This window comes from Ranitomeya variabilis, chromosome 6, assembly GCF_051348905.1.
Source record: "Ranitomeya variabilis isolate aRanVar5 chromosome 6, aRanVar5.hap1, whole genome shotgun sequence".
Classification (NCBI taxonomy): Eukaryota; Metazoa; Chordata; class Amphibia; order Anura; family Dendrobatidae; genus Ranitomeya; species Ranitomeya variabilis.
In genome coordinates this window covers 88319903-88338003 of record NC_135237.1, presented here as the reverse complement: position 1 = coordinate 88338003, position 18101 = coordinate 88319903, and the positions used below count along the sequence as shown (strand labels likewise).

The 18101-nt window shown below is 43.2% G+C and overlaps 1 protein-coding gene across 1 annotated transcript in view; it reads left to right on the top strand.

The window, feature by feature from the left end:
• The first annotated feature begins 2555 nt into the window (after positions 1 to 2555).
• Positions 2556 to 18101, top strand: part of CCDC126 (coiled-coil domain containing 126) — a 31064-nt gene continuing 15518 nt past the window's right edge. Inside the window, exons 1-2 of the mRNA XM_077268753.1 lie at positions 2556 to 2712; positions 13658 to 14029. Of these exons, the coding sequence (XP_077124868.1) occupies positions 13792 to 14029 (238 nt within the window). The 5' untranslated portion in view covers positions 2556 to 2712; positions 13658 to 13791. The remainder of the gene's footprint in view (positions 2713 to 13657; positions 14030 to 18101) is intronic.

Here is an 18101-nt window from a genome sequence, read left to right as displayed (position 1 = left end):
TAGTAATCTAGGGGCTACCCACTGACCCAATAGTAATCTAGCGGCTACCCACTGACCCAATAGTAATCTAGCGGCTACCCACTGACCCAATAGTAATATAGGGGCTACACACTGACCCAATAGTAATCTAGCGGCTACCCACTGACCCAATAGTAATATAGGGGCTACACACTGACCCAATAGTAATCTAGGGGCTACACACTGACCCAATAGTAATCTAGCGGCTACCCACTGACACAATAGTAATCTAGGGGCTACAGACTGACCCAATAGTAATCTAGGGGCTGCCCACTGACCCAATAGTAATCTAGGGGCTACCCACTGACCCAATAGTAATCTAGCGGCTACCCACTGACCCAATAGTAATCTAGCGGCTACGCACTGACCCAATAGTAATATAGGGGCTACACACTGACCCAATAGTAATATAGGGGCTACACACTGACCCAATAGTAATATAGGGGCTACACACTGACCCAATAGTAATATAGGGGCTACACACTGACCCAATAATAATCTAGCGGCTACCCACTGACCCAATAGTAATATAGGGGCTACACACTGACCCAATAGTAATATAGGGGCTACACACTGACCCAACAGTAATCTAGGGGCTACCCACTGACCCAATAGTAATCTAGGGGCTACACACTGACCCAATAGTAATCTAGGGGCTACACACTGACCCAATAGTAATCTAGGGGCTACCCACTGACACAATAGTAATCTAGGGGCTACACACTGACCCAATAGTAATATAGGGGCTACACACTGACACAATAGTAATCTAGGGGCTACACACTGACCCAATAGTAATATAGGGGCTACACACTGACCCAATAGTAATATAGGGGCTACACACTGACCCAATAGTAATATAGGGGCTACACACTGACCCAATAGTAATATAGGGGCTACACACTGACCCAATAATAATCTAGCGGCTACCCACTGACCCAATAGTAATATAGGGGCTACACACTGACCCAATAGTAATATAGGGGCTACACACTGACCCAATAGTAATCTAGCGGCTACACACTGACCCAATAGTAATATAGGGGCTACACACTGACCCAATAGTAATATAGGGGCTACACACTGACCCAATAGTAATCTAGCGGCTACACACTGACCCAATAGTAATATAGGGGCTACACACTGACCCAATAGTAATATAGGGGCTACACACTGACCCAATAGTAATATAGGGGCTACACACTGACCCAATAGTAATATAGGGGCTACACACTGACACAATAGTAATCTAGGGGCTACACACTGACCCAATAGTAATATAGGGGCTACACACTGACCCAATAGTAATATAGGGGCTACACACTGACCCAATAGTAATATAGGGGCTACACACTGACCCAATAGTAATATAGGGGCTACACACTGACCCAATAATAATCTAGCGGCTACCCACTGACCCAATAGTAATATAGGGGCTACACACTGACCCAATAGTAATATAGGGGCTACACACTGACCCAATAATAATCTAGCGGCTACACACTGACCCAATAGTAATCTAGCGGCTACCCACTGACCCAATAGTAATATAGGGGCTACACACTGACCCAATAGTAATCTAGCGGCTACCCACTGACCCAATAGTAATATAGGGGCTACAGACCAACCTAATAGTAATCTAGGGGCTACAAACTGATGTAAATAAATTGTAAAGGTGAAAATAAGAAACTTTACACTGAATTGTATCACAAAAATCTGCTTCTTTCTCCTCCTGGTCTTTCATGCTCAAAATTCTCAATTCTTGGATAAAATCTCGTCATTGAATACATATTTCCGATTATTGGGATAGGCGATGGCCGTTGGTGCTCATAAAGTTCTATGGAGAACTGTAACTACCACTCCAGGAGAACGTGCAGCAGAATGTCGCCTCGCTCCTCCCTGCATAGAACTTTACGAGCACCAACAGTCGTGTATCTCAGTGATGGGAAGATCTGGGCCCAATCATCATAGTATAACGTGCCATTCTGGGCCTGGCGACGTTTTCTGGCATCCATATATTGTAGGGGGAACATGGCGAGGGCCGTCCTGATTGACACAACGCAATATCCTAGGGAAAAAGTCCGCCAACCGTGCAAGGATCGCAGGAATTCGCAGCCATGCGGGAAGCCGCTCTGGGAAGACTATCAACATGGCGGCACGGCCAATATACGGGCTGGAGAGCACTCACACCACTGTGGTATGGGTCGAGGAACACATTAAAAACGCAGCTGAATTATCTGTAATGCAGAAAGCACTATTATCATCCATTCTCCTCTGGACAGAACAGGAAATCATCCAAACCATCATGTAAATAATAGATGAGAGCTGCTGAGCTGTGCATTACCACCAATCCTTCATCTTCATAGCTGTCCCTCCACAGCCGCAATCACACGGATCCCAGTGTAAACAGTCACTGACAGGAAGAGCGGGGGCACCGGGAGGGGGGCTGAGAAGCCGACCAATCACAGGCTACCACACATGCTGGCCGGGCAGATCAGCCAATAGCAGCTCGCCTGTCATACTCACCCAGGAAGAGTCTCCGCTCCCTGGATGTGCACTTGTCATTGTTAGTGAGTAGCTGAGAGAGCAGGAGCCGCACGGTCACGGAGCAATGGACCGGCCCGGGCCCCCAGGGCGGGTGTAATGGCTGCACCCGGGAGCACACAGCCGGGACCTTCTGCCTGCCTGAGCCGGGTAAGCGGGTGGTGCTCATGGTGGTCAGTAATGGTCGGGGCACAGCTATTGCACTTGTGTTACAGCTCTACCATCATAAGCAGATACATTGTCATCTCCTCCACTGCAGCAGAGTAATGGAAGATGTACACGAGCACAGATATATATATATATATATATATATATATATATATATATATATATATATATATATATATATATATATATATATATATGTGTGTAAAAGTTTTGGGCAGGTGTGGAACAAATTCCGCAGAGTAAGAAGTGAAAAGATTTCAGAAATAGAAGTGTCAATAGTTTAATAGTTTATTACTTATTAACTTAATGCAAAGTGAATGAACAAAAGAGAAATCTAAATCACATCAATAGACTGTATGATCGCCCTTTTGCCTTAAAGACGGCATTCATTTTTAAAGGAACTCTGCAGGGAGGTTGTTCCAAACATCTTGGAGGACAAACCACAGATCTCCTGTGACTATAGACTTGTGCAAATCCTGTAATACCATCAGGAAGTGTCTGACTCCTAATTGATTCTGCAGTAAAAAAAACGACCCCAAACCGATCTACACAGAGCCCGGATCTCCTCCTCATCTAGTCTTTTTGTACTAGTGACATCCACCGAAGATCTGTGGTTACTTCTCCCCAGATGTTTTTAACAACCTCGCTGCCGAGTTCCTTCAAAATCTGTCCAAGTACCTATAATAATAAATAATCTTAAAGTACCTAGAAGAGCTGATGCTTTGAAGCAAAGGAAGGTCGCACCAAATATTGATTTACGATTTCTCTTTTGTTCACTTTGTGTTCTGTTAATGGATCATCTACGGTATTAACATTTCTATTTTTGAGAAGTATAATATTCTGCAGCCTTTTTTTCTCAAAATGTTTGCACGGTACAGAGTATATCATATATTTTACTGTGAGATTTCCCATAAAGGACATGAATATTATGGAATGTATAAGGCACCAAGGGTTAAGTGCTTGTCGATAAGACAAATTCTTATCAGGAGGGTGCTTGGCTGGTATCTCCAAAATGATAGGTAGGTCATAAATGTAAAAAAGAGGAAAAACGTAGGACAAGTCCTGGGGAACCACAGTGGCTTCCTGTAATAATAATTAATGATTATTAATGCTTATGTGCCTAGACAGCGGTAGCGAGCCCCAGACTGGTCCCTCCAGCACAGAGATGATTGACAATCTGTTACATATTCTCACAAGGTTAGCAGAGGTCTAGTAGAATCGTCTCCTTATGCCACTCCTTTGTATTATACATTTTATCAGATATGTTGGCACAGTATTTCTACACCTAGGTAACAAGTTTATAACTGTCTGCTCTCTCTCATGCCCACTGATATATGGACACTCAATTTAGCTGAGTGTTCTTATGTTTTCTACGGGGAAGAGGTAGTAAACATTGTCAAAAGTCTCTGATTTTTGTTTTTGTGTACATGACCTGTTATGTGGCCAGACTTCTTGTAAGTAAATCAGTTATGATCGTCATATTTTAAAGGAAATCTGTCAGCAGTTTTTTGCTATGTAATCTGAGATAGGGACAGAGACCCTGATTCCAGTGATGTTTCACTTACTTTACTGGGTGCAGTAGTTAGTGTTTCTCTACTGCAGATATAGCACTGCTCTGACAGATGAGCTGTGTATACACACCATTGATTGTACACTGAAAGCTGCCAATGTATATAGACAGAAAGCTACTAATCTGCGATGGGAGAGGGGTTACACAAAACAAGTTGATGAGAAGGCAAGAGACACCTAGTCCTGTAGTGATAATCTCCTTCTGATAAAACACAGCCCAGTAAGTGACACACCACTGGCATCAGGGACTAAGACCCTACTTTGTGCTGCTGTCAGATTACATAGAAAAAGCTGCTGACAGATTCCCTTTAATATTCATTTATTCATATGTTTTCTTGGACTGTGCAGTAATGTGCTCTCCTGTTAAAGTTTAATGAAGGAGAAGAGAAGTGATTCTTCTTCGGTGCAGCGTATCGTTTGCTTTGATTGTCAAGAAGACCTTTCTTTTCCTTGCAGCTAAATCATTTGTGCCGGGTTCACATAGTGCAGTTTTTTTATAGCCAAAACATAAGGTAAATACAGAAGAGCAGGATGTATTTCTTTATACTTCCCTCCTTTTATAATTCTTATTGTCTTTGGATGAAAAATAAAAAAAAAAACCTGCTGTAAATCATTGATGGGCAGCTCTCATTTATTTCTGACTGTCGCTGTTTTAATAGAGTTTAGTTGAATTTCTCCCCCGAAGTCTGTTAATTACTAAATAAAAAGAGCAGATGGGGTGAGGCTTCCAGCCGTGAGAGGTGTGCCTATAAGGCATCTATGGCATCTTGTGGCTATGCCTGTAAGGGCAGGTGCAGACGAGCGTAGATACTGTCATCCGAGAGAATCTCGCCAACTATACAAATCGCACTGTGATCAATCTCTGATCAGCGTGTGATCTCGATTCTCTATGAGGAGACGGTGGAGGAAAAGAAAATTCTTCATTTTGTCAGTTCGCGGAAATCGTGCTGCAATCAGATGTCATCCGAGTTCAGTTCGATGTTTCCGATACTCATTGACTTGCATGGCTGAGTGTGATCCAAATATCAGATCAAACGCTGTCATGTAGTGATTGTTCATGACCCCACAGACTAACATTGGTCCGAGTGCTATCTGATATTTTGTCAGATCGCAATTAGACCGAAAATACTCTTGTCTATGAATATACGCTTGTTTCCCTTAGGGTGCAGACATGCGGCCATATACTGTGTGCGAGGATCGGATCTCAGTCCTCATACAGACTGACTGCTCTTCTGCACGCACTGTGCGCTGCGGAGATTCACCGGTTTCTGATCTGGGACCGGATGCTACGTATGCATTATACATACTTCCGGCCAGAGCCCGTCAAGTGTGCATGGCCTCTCTCCATACACTTGTATGGAGCAAGGCTGCACCCTGTAGTCTGTCACGCCCACTGGACCACCGAGTCACTAGTCAGGGCGTGGCCTCGCTCTATGCAAGTGGATGGAAAGAGTCTGCGCCCCGGAGTATGTATAATGCATACGTACTATCCGATCCCGGCTCAGAAACCGGTGAATCCCCACAGTGTGTGTGTTGGGGGGTTTCACAGTCACTATGTGACTGCAGACTTATTGGTTCAGACCGGACAACCCCTTTAAGGAGAAACTTTACCCATCAAGAGCTGATCTGTGCGCTGTTCCTGAGACACAGCAGACAGTATTATCTATTAGGCTATGTTTTCATGGTCAGGATTCTCTGCGCTTTGGACGCAGCGGATACCAGGCTCTGCCCTAAGCGTCACCCCCTGTTGTACGCTCGGTGATTCTGGATGTGTTCATTGAGCACTTGCGGAATCACTGCATCGTATTCATTGACTGCGTTATTTATCTTGCAGAGACTGAGGGTCTACACAAGGTAAATAGACATGCTGCAGTCTGGAAAGATGCGCCGCATGTCTGGTTACGCAGGGACGCTGGATGCGGTCGTGCACGCATAGTGGAGACGGGATTTCATAAAATCCCCTCCACTATGCTGTAACATCTGGACGCTGTGGATTGGACGCTGTGACTGTATTTGCTGCATCCAATCCGCAGCAAATTCTGAACGAATACGCTCCGTGGAGACATACCCTCAGTGTATGTTAGACATGAGTTTTTATTTCAGAAGATTTTACATGAGAAGTTCAAAATCCATGAACTTTGAATGAAGAGTTGGAAAGTTTCAGCTCTGAGAACTCCCCAAAATAAATGTAATAAAAATGAATGTGAGTATGTGCTTAGAGTTTCTCCCTGATGCTGCAGTGAAGGTGCCATGGTAGTTATAGAGGCAGCTCTTATTCTTCATTTGTCTTGTAGGTCTGCAGATCTGAGACAGTCTTCAGAGCTTCTTTCCTCACTGCTAGGGACTGCAATAGACAATTAGTGGTTTTCCACTTGTGACGTATATTTTTTTTTCTCCCCTAGCAGAAGAGTATAACAAGAAACTGAGCTGGAGTGATAGTCACGACCACTGTGCACATCACCGCTGCAGACAATCGCTGAGCTCACTGATTTATGCCATCTATAGTGTGACGTCTCTGCTGTAGCTTGTAAACAGAGACTGGGGCAGCTGAAGAGATCTGCAAGCACCAGTCCAGTATATTGCTCAATATGGTCAATGTGTGTAAATACATTAAAACTAGGAAACGATACATACTGCTCGATCACGTGTGTCTCGTGGATCGGACTCGGGCTTTATGAGGTCAGCCTTGCTTGTTTAACGCCGATACTCTGCAGCGTAGAGTAAACCTAGTTTCAAAAGCCTCTGGCTAGTGAGCCGCACGGGAGACTAGTCAGACAGGCGAGTCCCCAGCATCTTCTCTGTCCCCATCTTCCTCTTGAGTGACATGTCCCCCTATACACGTACACAGAGGGACCTGTCAATCCGGGGCAGAGAGAAGCCATAGGAGATCTGCTTGTCGGACTGGTATCCCCAGCAGCTACTACACTATGCTTTTCTCTAAAACTAAAAGTTTTGATGAGTTAAAGGGGTTATCCAGACCAAACCGATAAGTCTGCAGTCACTGTGCGCTGTGGGGATTCACCGGTTTCAGACCCAGGACAGGAGGATATGTATGAGTTATACATACTTGCGGGCAGTGGGTTAGGCCTCGTTTCCATACACTAGTATGGATCATGGCCGCGCTCTCTTGTCGGCCATGCCCACTGGCCGGCCGCATCATTAGACAGACCGTGGCCTCGCTCAATACAAGTGTATGGAGCAAGACAGCTCCCACTGGAAGGGAGTATGTATAACGAATACACACCCTCCGGTCCCGGGTCTGAAACCGGCATATGTAAGTAAATGTGCCATCGGACACTGTTCATGGGGAATTTCAGAGTATTTGGCCACAGTAGTTCAAAGTGTAGTGTAAATAATCCAAAAAGTGTATATATAATATAAGTTGTGTTTTTTTGAGAAGTAAAGTATTGTGAAATCCTTCATTTATGAAGCGGTTGTTTCCCAATATCCCTCTTAGAAGATTTAGTTGGTGGTCTCCCAGAGCTGTAATATGTTGAAAGTCCGTCCTCAGGTAACTGCTGCGTTTTAGTACAAAGCCCCCAAGTATGTAGGGACAAATGACTGACGCCGCTAATAGAAGCGAGAGAAAGGAATAAGGTCTGACTGCGGAGAGATTAGTGGAGCTGTTCACTACTTTAATCATTAAACAAGCTCGGCTTCTTACAGCACAGATCCAACAGTTCGGAATAATGGAACTGAACATGGGGGCACAACAGTGGGCGAAATAATAGAAAAGATTTTACCAAGATTATTCTTTAATTCTATTCATGGCAGATTGTATGTATGTATATATATATGTGTGTGATATATATATATATATATATATATATATATATATATATATATATACTAGACTGTGGCCCGATTCTAATGCATCGGGTATTCTAGAATATGCATGTCCCCGTAGTATGTGATTCGCGGCAGACTGTGCCCGTCGCTGATTGGTCGAGGCAACCTTTATGACATCATCGTCGCCATGGCAACCATTATGACATCATCGTCGCCATGCTGTGCCCATCTCTGATTGGTCGAGGCCGCCCGACAAACCGTCGACCACTCCATATAAGGTATGGTCTACAAACCGCCGACCACTCCATATAAGGTATGGTCTACAAACCGCCGACCACTCCATATAAGGTATGGTCTACAAACCGCCGACCACTCCATATAAGGTATGGTCTACAAACCGCCGACCACTCCATATAAGGTATCCTGTTTGTAGACCATACCTTATATGGAGTGATTTCCAGGACAGACAGACAGACAGACAGACAGACAGACGGACGGAAAAACCCTTAGACAATTATATATATAGATAGATATATGTGTGTATGTGTATATATATATATGTATGTATGTATGTGTGTATATATATATATATATATATATATATATATATATATATATATATATATATATATATATATATATATATATATATATATATATATATATATATATATATATATATATATATATATATATACTAGCTGTACTACCCGGCTTCGCCCGGGTTAATGACTGCTGTTAGCAAAATAGAATGTGTTAACAAAAATTTATTCTGCACACAAAAACCACAAAACAAATAGATAGAAATGTAATTATTAAAAGGCAAAAACTAAGCAAATAGAAGCATTTCACAACATATATTAGCTTTGTTATACTGAGAATGTCTTTGTTGCCTATATTAACCAATCAGAGCTCAGGTTAATTAACTGTAGCAAAATAGAAGCTGAGCTGTGATTGGTTGCTATTGGCAGCCTGATAAATCCCCAGCCAACAGGAAGCCCTCCCCCCTGGCAGTATATATTAGCTCACACATACACATAATAGACAGGTCATGTGACTGACAGCTGCCGTATTTCCTATATGGTACATTTGTTGCTCTTGTAGTTTGCTTATTAATCAGATTTTTATTTTTGAAGGACAATACCAGACTTGTGTGTGTTTTAGGGCGAGTTTTATGTGTCAAGTTGTGTGTGTTGAGTTGCGTGTGGCGACATGCATGTAGCGACTTTTGTGAGATGAGTTTTGTGTGGCGACATGCGTGTAGCAACATTTTGTGTGTTGAGTTGCATGTGACAGGTTAGTGTAGCAAGTTGTGTGCAGCAAGATTTGTGCATGGCGAGTTTTGCGCGTGGCGAGTTTTATGTGTGGTGCATTTTGAGTATGTGCAAGTTTTGTGTGAGGCAACTTTTGCATGTGGTGCAACTTTTGTACATGTGGCAATTTTTCTGTGTGTGCAAGTTTTGCATGAGGTGAGTTTTCCATGAGGTGAGTTTTGCACGTGTGGCGAGTTTTGCGTGAGCCTAGTTTTGCATATGGCGAGTTTTGCATGTAGCGAGTTTTGAGTGGTGACTTTTGTGTTTCGACTTTTATGTGGCGAGGTTGGTGTGTGTGTGTGGTGAAATGTGTGCTGAGGGTGGTATATGTGTTCAAGCACGTGGTAGTGTGTGGCGCATTTTGTGTTTGTGTTCATATCCCCGTGTGTGGTGAGTATCCCATGTCGGGGCCCCACCTTAGCAACTGTACGGTATATACTCTTTGTCGCCATCGCTCTCATTCTTTAAGTCCTCATTGTTCACATCTGGCAGCTGTCAATTTTCCTCCAACACTTTTCCCTTCACTTTTTCCCCATTATGTAGATAGGAGCAAAATTGTTTGGTGAATTGGAACGCGCGGGGTTAAAATTTCACCTCACAACATAGCCTATGACGCTCTCGGGGTCCAGACGTGTGACTGTGCAAAATTTTGTGGCTGTAGCTGCGACGGTACAGATGCCAATCCCGGACATACACACATACATACATACACACATTCAGCTTTATATATTAGATATACCTGTATGTAATCTCCTGTATATAGTATATACCTGTGTGTCATCTCACCTATATATAGTATATATCTGTGTGTCATCTCCTGTATATAGTATATACCTGTATGTCATCTCCTCCTATACATAGCATATACCTGTGTCATCTCCTCCTGTATATACTATATACCTGTAGGTAATCTGCTCCTGTATATAGTATATACCTGTGTGTCATCTCCTCCTGTATATAGTATATACCTGTATGTCATCTCCTCCTGTATGTAGTATGTACCTGTATGTCATCTCCTCCTCTATATAGTATATACCTGTGTGTCATCTCTCCTGTATATAGTATATATCTGTGTGTCATCTCCTCCTGTATATAGTATATACCTGTGTGTCATCTCCCCTGTAAATAGTATATACCTGTGTGTCATCTCCTGTATATAGTATATAGCTGTATGCCATCTCCTCCTGTATTAGCCCTCGTTCACACGTTATTTGGTCAGTATTTTTACCTCAGTATTTGTAAGCTAAAATGGCAGCCTGATAAATCCCCAGCCAACAGTAAGCCCACCCCCTGGCAGTATATATTAGCTCACACATACACATAATAGACTGGTCATGTGACTGACAGCTGCCGGATTCCTATATGGTACATTTGTTGCTCTTGTAGTTTGTCTGCTTATTAATCAGATTTTTATTTTTGAAGGATACCAGACTTGTGTGTGTTTTAGGGCGAGTTTCGTGTGTCAAGTTGTGTGTGTTGAGTTGCGTGTGGCGACATGCATGTAGGGACTTTTGTGAGATGAGTTTTGTGTGGCGACATGCGTGTAGCAACTTTTTGTGTGTCGAGTTGCATGTGACAGGTTAGTGTAGCAAGTTGTGTGCAGCAAGTTTTGCGCATGGCGAGTTTTGCGCGTGGCGAGTTTTATGTGTGGTGCCTTTTGAGTATGTGCAAGTTTTGTGTGAGGCAACTTTTGCATGTGTTGCAACTTTTGTGCATGTGGCAATTTTTCTGCGTGTGGCAATTTTTCTGCGTGTGCAAGTTTTGCATGTGGCGAGTTTTGCACGTGTGGCGAGTTTTGCATGTGGAGAGTTTTGCGCGTGGCGAGTTTTGAGCGGCGACTTTTGTGTTTCTACTTTTATGTGGCGAGGTTGGTGTATGTGTGGTGAAATGTGCACTGAGGGTGGTATATGTGTTCGAGCACGTGGTAGTGTGTGGCGCATTTTGTGTGTGTGTTCATATCCCCGTGGTGGTGTGATTATCCCATGTTGGGGCCCCACCTTAGCAACTGTACAGTATATACTCTTTGGTGCCATCGCTGTCATTCTTTAAGTCCCCCTTGTTCACATCTGGCAGCTGTTAATTTGCCTCCAACACTTTTCCTTTCATTTTTTCCCCATTATGTAGATAGGGGCAAAATTGTTTGGTGACTTGGAAAGCGCGGGGTTAAAATTTCACCTCACAATATAGCTTTGACGCTCTCAGGGTCCAGACGTGTGACTGTGCAAAATTTTGTGCCTGTAGCTGCGACGCCTCCAACACTTTTCCTTTCACTTTTTCCCCATTATGTAGATAGGGGCAAAATTGTTTGGTGAATTGGAAAGCGCGGGGTTAAAATTTCACCTCACAACATAGCCTATGACGCTCTCGGGGTCCAGACGTGTGACTGTGCAAAATTTTGTGGCTGTAGCTGCTACGGTTCAGATGCCAATCCCGGACATACATACATACATACATACATACATACACACACACACACATTCAGCTTTATATATTAGATATATATATATATATATATATATACATACATATATATATATATATATATATATATATATATATATATATATATATATATATATATATATATATATATATATATATATATATATATATATATATATATACATATATATATATATATATATATATATATATATATATATATATATATATATATATATATATACACACATATACATATATATATATATATATACATACACATATACATATATATATATATATACATATATATATATATATATATATATATATATATATATATATATATATATATATATATATATATATATATATATATATATATATATATATATACATACACATACATATATATATATATATATACACATACATATATATATACACATACATATATATATATATACACATACATATATATATACACATACATATATATATATACACATTTGTTGTTGTGGTGACCCGCCTTGTTGTCAGAGTTTTTGATTAGTCATAAGTATTAGGGCTCCACCACGGATTATTATTTTGTCATTGTTAAAATGCCCACAAATAAGTGTGTTTTTTTTAAACGTAATAATCTTGTTAATTGTGGATCTTACTTGTTTAGTGTCATTTTGTACATGTGATTATCTTGGCTTATTAAAATCCAATGGACAGGCCTATGGGAATAATGGCGTACCAACAGCATGCTGCATCTCGGAAAAAGCCACAAACCAGACTTTATACGGAGGGTCTGTCATCCTCAGAGCACATCTTAAATTAATCCGTTCAATAAGGGTCTTATAAGATCATGGTAGTGTAGTGTAGTTAATTTATTATAATAGTGAGGGTCGTCAGTACATCATTAGGACCCCACATACCTTAGATAGCGGCCAGCCCAATGATAGTTTGGCCAGCAGTTACCTTGCTCATCTCCCCCTGTACACAGGAGCCGGACCCTCTGCATCTCTTGACACTGCTGGATCTGAGGGTGTGCAGCAGACAGGAGAGAGCAATGTCTAATGCGCCCGCTCGGACCTTGTCTGACAACCCGATTCCTTCTAATTGAGTTATGAGGGGGACACTCCTATCATGAGGAGCCTCACTGATCAGAAATGGATAACTTATTTATTGTCAGATATCTCTGACAGTGACTTTTCTAGTCTGAAAATTAAATTATAGACCCCCATACATAAGTGATGGTCATCAGGTCCTGTCGGCATGTTTACTTGATATTAATCTGTACCAAAGCCTAAACTTTAGGGTTTATGATCAGTCAACGAACGAGCATTTTGTTTGGCAGTATGTTTATTTGGGCAAGTGATCAGGCCCCCGATTATTCACCTTGGTGAAAATGCCTTTGTTCTCTTTTTTTTTTTTTTTTTTCAATCTTTATTTTCCTAATTTCTTTTATTTACCCAAGTATCAAGCCATGACTGCCAATGAAACTTTATGCCTTGCCATGGACTCCGTCTTTCTGACAGGAGAAGTAATGCTGCCTTCAGAGCATTTTCTCTTGCCGGAGCGGACAAGTCTGTCATGTTATTGGCAGGAATATATCGAAGCTCCGTATTATATTATATATCGGACATATGCCCAAGGCTGTAAATGTGACAAGGGACGTCCACCGTGTCTAGATGAAAGATGTTTTACCCATCAACTTATAAGGGGTCCCGGTACGTCACTGCAGCTGTATTATGGATGGGTTTATTCTAGGCTTTCTTAATGTGAACACTTCAGAAAACATTCATGTTATTTATTTTCTTTTTTAGATGCAATAGATGAGAAAGAGGACTTTCTTACAATGACCTGTACAAGTGCCTGTCTTCACTCCAGCTTTGTTCTTTGTGTATCACCTTGAGAAGAAGTAAATCTCCGGTGGAAGCTGAGCTGCGGGGGAAATAACATGTATTTAACATTCTCTAGAAAGTCGGTCTCCCAGAAACTGAGCATTTTACTACTTGCCTTTGGATTCATATGGGGCCTCATGTTGCTACGATACACCATTCAGTATCCCAGACATCAGAGCAGCACCGAGCTCAGGGAGCAGATCTTGGACCTGAGCAGAAGATATGTGAAAGCCTTGTCTGAAGAGAATAAAGACATCGTAAGTGGAGGGAGTGGAGACTCCATGGCAGGATATGGTAAGAGGTGCAGCAAGTTAAAGGGTTCTTTGGTCACTTGATCACTTGCATTGGTAAAACGTCCCATATCCAGACTTGGTCTGAGATACCTGCAGACATTGAATATATGAATTTTAATCTGCATTCCTACTTTATAAACTAGGCAATTAAAGTTGAAGTATTTAGGACACAAATTGCCAATCCGTCTGCCAGGCTACAGGCATTCAGTATTATGTGAGATCAGATGGCCGCTGTAACAGAACAGGTTTTGGCGGTAAATATGTGCATGTATATATTGTAGGAAAGCCAAGTAGGCTATTGTTAAAGCGTAGTACTACAGGCCCTCTAGAACCAGGCCATGTGCTCACTGGTCAGTCAGCGGGGGGAGCGCAGCAGAGGGGCTGTGTTGGAGCTGGAGAGAGACAAGCCAGAGTGTCCCTGAGAAGACACTGCACAGACCGTGTGCACCAAACTGTAAGGTTCACTGGTTCCTATGGAGGATAGCTGTTCTGTGTGACCGAGCTGGGACTAGCTCTGCCATGTGTCAGTAGCCAGGGTTTGTATTGTTTAGTTAGTGCCTGGACAAGGCTAGGGATTTATGCTTATGGTTTTCTTTTCCGTACTGTGCAGCCAGTGGAAATAAACACTATTCTGTATGTGATATAAAAACTCTGTGACTCAGTGTTCAAAGTGGCTACCTGAAAGTGAGGCCCTAAAAAAGTGTAATCTACTATATAATTGTCTAAGGGTCACTTCCGTCTGTCTGTCCTTCTGTCTGTCTGTCTGTCTGTCACGGATATTCATTGGTCGCGGCCTCTGTCTGTCATGTAATCCAAGTCGCTGATTGGTCATGGCAAAACAGCCACGACCAATCAGCGACGGGCACAGTCCGGCTGAAAAATGGCCGCTCCTTCCTCCCCGCAGTCAGTGCCCGCTCCGTACTCCCCTCCAGTCAGCGCTCACACAGGGTTAATGGCAGCGGTAACGGACCGCGTTATGCCGCGGTGTAATGCACTCCGTTACCGCTGCTATTAACCCTGTGTGACCAACTTTTTACTATTCATGCTGCCTATGCAGCATGAATAGTAAAACAATCTAATGTTAAAAATAATAAAAAAAAAATAAAAAATCGTTATAATACTCCCGGCCCTCGGATTGACAACAGGCCTTTCCCGCTCGCGACGCTCCGGTAACCGGTCCATGCTGCGATCTCGCGAGATGATGACGTAGCGGTCTCGCGAGACATCTACGTCATCATCTCGCGAGACTGCAATGCACTCTTGAAACCGGAGCGCACGAGCAGCGTCGGTAACCGCTTCGCTTGGATCCGGGGGCTCCGGAAGGTGAGTATATAGCTATTTTTTATTTTATTTCTTTTTTTTAACAGGGATAAGATGCCGACATTGCTATATACTACGTGGCTGGGCAATATACTACATGGGCTGGGCAATATACTACATGGGCTGTGCTATATACTACGTGGCTGGGCAATATACTACATGACTGTACAGCGTGGGCTGCGCAATGTACAGCGTGGGCTGCGCAATGTACAGCGTGGGCTGCGCAATGTACAGCGTGGGCTGCGCAATGTACAGCGTGGGCTGCGCAATGTACAGCGTGGGCTGCGCAATGTACAGCGTGGGCTGCGCAATGTACAGCGTGGGCTGCGCAATGTACAGCGTGGGCTGCGCAATGTACAGCGTGGGCTGCGCAATGTACAGCGTGGGCTGCGCAATGTACAGCGTGGGCTGCGCAATGTACAGCGTGGGCTGCGCAATGTACAGCGTGGGCTGCGCAATGTACAGCGTGGGCTGCGCAATGTACAGCGTGGGCTGCGCAATGTACAGCGTGGGCTGCGCAATGTACAGCGTGGGCTGCGCAATGTACAGCGTGGGCTGCGCAATGTACAGCGTGGGCTGCGCAATGTACAGCGTGGGCTGCGCAATGTACAGCGTGGGCTGCGCAATGTACAGCGTGGGCTGCGCAATGTACAGCGTGGGCTGCGCAATGTACAGCGTGGGCTGCGCAATGTACAGCGTGGGCTGCGCAATGTACAGCGTGGGCTGCGCAATGTACAGCGTGGGCTGCGCAATGTACAGCGTGGGCTGCGCTATACCCTACGCATACATATTCTAGAATACCCGATGCGTTAGAATCGGGCCACCATCTAGTATATGTATAATACTCTTGGCTTAAACATATACAATGCATATGAAATATATTGGCCACTACTGGACAACCAATTTATTGTTTTATATATGGGGCACCTAAGAAGTGAAAGGGGTTGTCGGGCCTTAGAGTGACTGCAGACTTGTACCCTACGTGACTGCAGTGTTGTCACTCCCAGCGTGCGCACCGTGCACTGTTAGGATTCTCACGGTACGGCCACATTCCAACTAGATTTGTCCAGTTTGCTCAGTACACTTGCATTGAGTGAGGCTGCGCATGTTTAGTTGGCACATGAATGTATGTAAATCATACTTGCTGTCATTCACCAAACAGCGGAGAAACCTTACAGTATGAAGAATTACTAGTCTGCAGTCATATAGAGTGAATGCAGACTTGTTCCCTAAGGCCGGACAACTTATTTAAAGGGTTTGTCATATCATAAGTCTGCAGCACTCTGTATGACTGCAGCCTTGTGAATTCCTTAGCACACGCACTGTGCGTTGCAGGGATTTGCCAGTTTCTGAGCTGGGACTGGAGGGTATGAATGAGTTATACATACTCCCGGGCAGTGGGCGCAGCCTCTCTCCATCCACTTGTATTGAGCGAATCTGCGCCCCGTCTGGTGGTGTGGCCAGCTAGAGTGAGTGTGCAGCCTCCAACCATACAAATGTATGGAGAACGATGCGTGCCCACTGCCCGGGAGTATGTATAACTCATACACACTTTATGGTCCCAGCTCAGAAACTGGCAGATCTCTACAACGCACAGTGCATGCGCTGGGGAATTCATAAGTCTGTAGTCACACAGAAAGGACAAGACATCCCCTTTAAATAAGTTGTCGGGCCTTAGGGCACAAGTCTGCATTCATTGTATGTGACTGCAGACTAGTAATTCCTCACATTGCACACTTTAAGGATTGTCTGCTGCTTATTGCATGATATATTGTGTGCACTGGGGGGGATTCATAAGTCTACACACACCTACACACACACACACACACACACACACACACACACACACACACACACACACACACACACACACACACACACACACACACACTGCAGACTTATTGGCTTGGACAACCCATTTAAGGTAAATTTTGTAGTGAAAGTGCAGGACTGACTTAGATCTAACCACAAATGCTTGTGTGGCTCTTCAGTTGGCAGTAATCCCAAATACACACACTTCGCCCTGATTCCTTCCTCGGCACTCCCTTTTTTTTTTTTTTTTTTTAAGTACAGAAATTAACAGCGTGACCACTTTGAGGTCTGTAAGTATGATGGTCTACTTCGTAAACCTCCTCTGCATAAAGGTATATTAGTTAATTGCATACTGTTTTGTCTTCAATTCTTTTACCTTTGTGTACTTACTGGGACCATAGAAAAAGTCATCACTTGAGTCCTGCAGTGTAACATCGATGCAGGGTGCCATTGTGGTTTATAAAACGTTAATAGCAAACCTTGCAAAACATGGCGATAGCAGGGCTAAAAATCGTAAAGGGACATCCAAACTGCATTTGGTACTTACACTAGCCAGAAACATATGGGCATACATGCCTAGCTGGATACCCAGACAGGTGCTACAGTCAGAGTCTACTGCTCAGTATATTTTCATATATTGTTTTAAGAAAAAATCCGGTGTACTTTTCTTCTGCGCAGTTAGGGCTGTGGGATCCCGATGTATCCCACCCAAAACACGGGAGAAGATCACCCTTTTGGCAAAAGTTTGGCTATAAGTCTATTCGCACTTGTGCCAAGACATTTTCCCATCGTATCAGCTGGCAGTACATCACAGAGGAGGTGTAAGTTGGGCATTTGTTGGCTGCATTTATATCTCCTAGTTGCTAGAGTTCAACAATCAAATAAACGTTTTATTTGAGCAGATGTGTTATTATTTTAGCAATTTCCGTATATCTACAGTG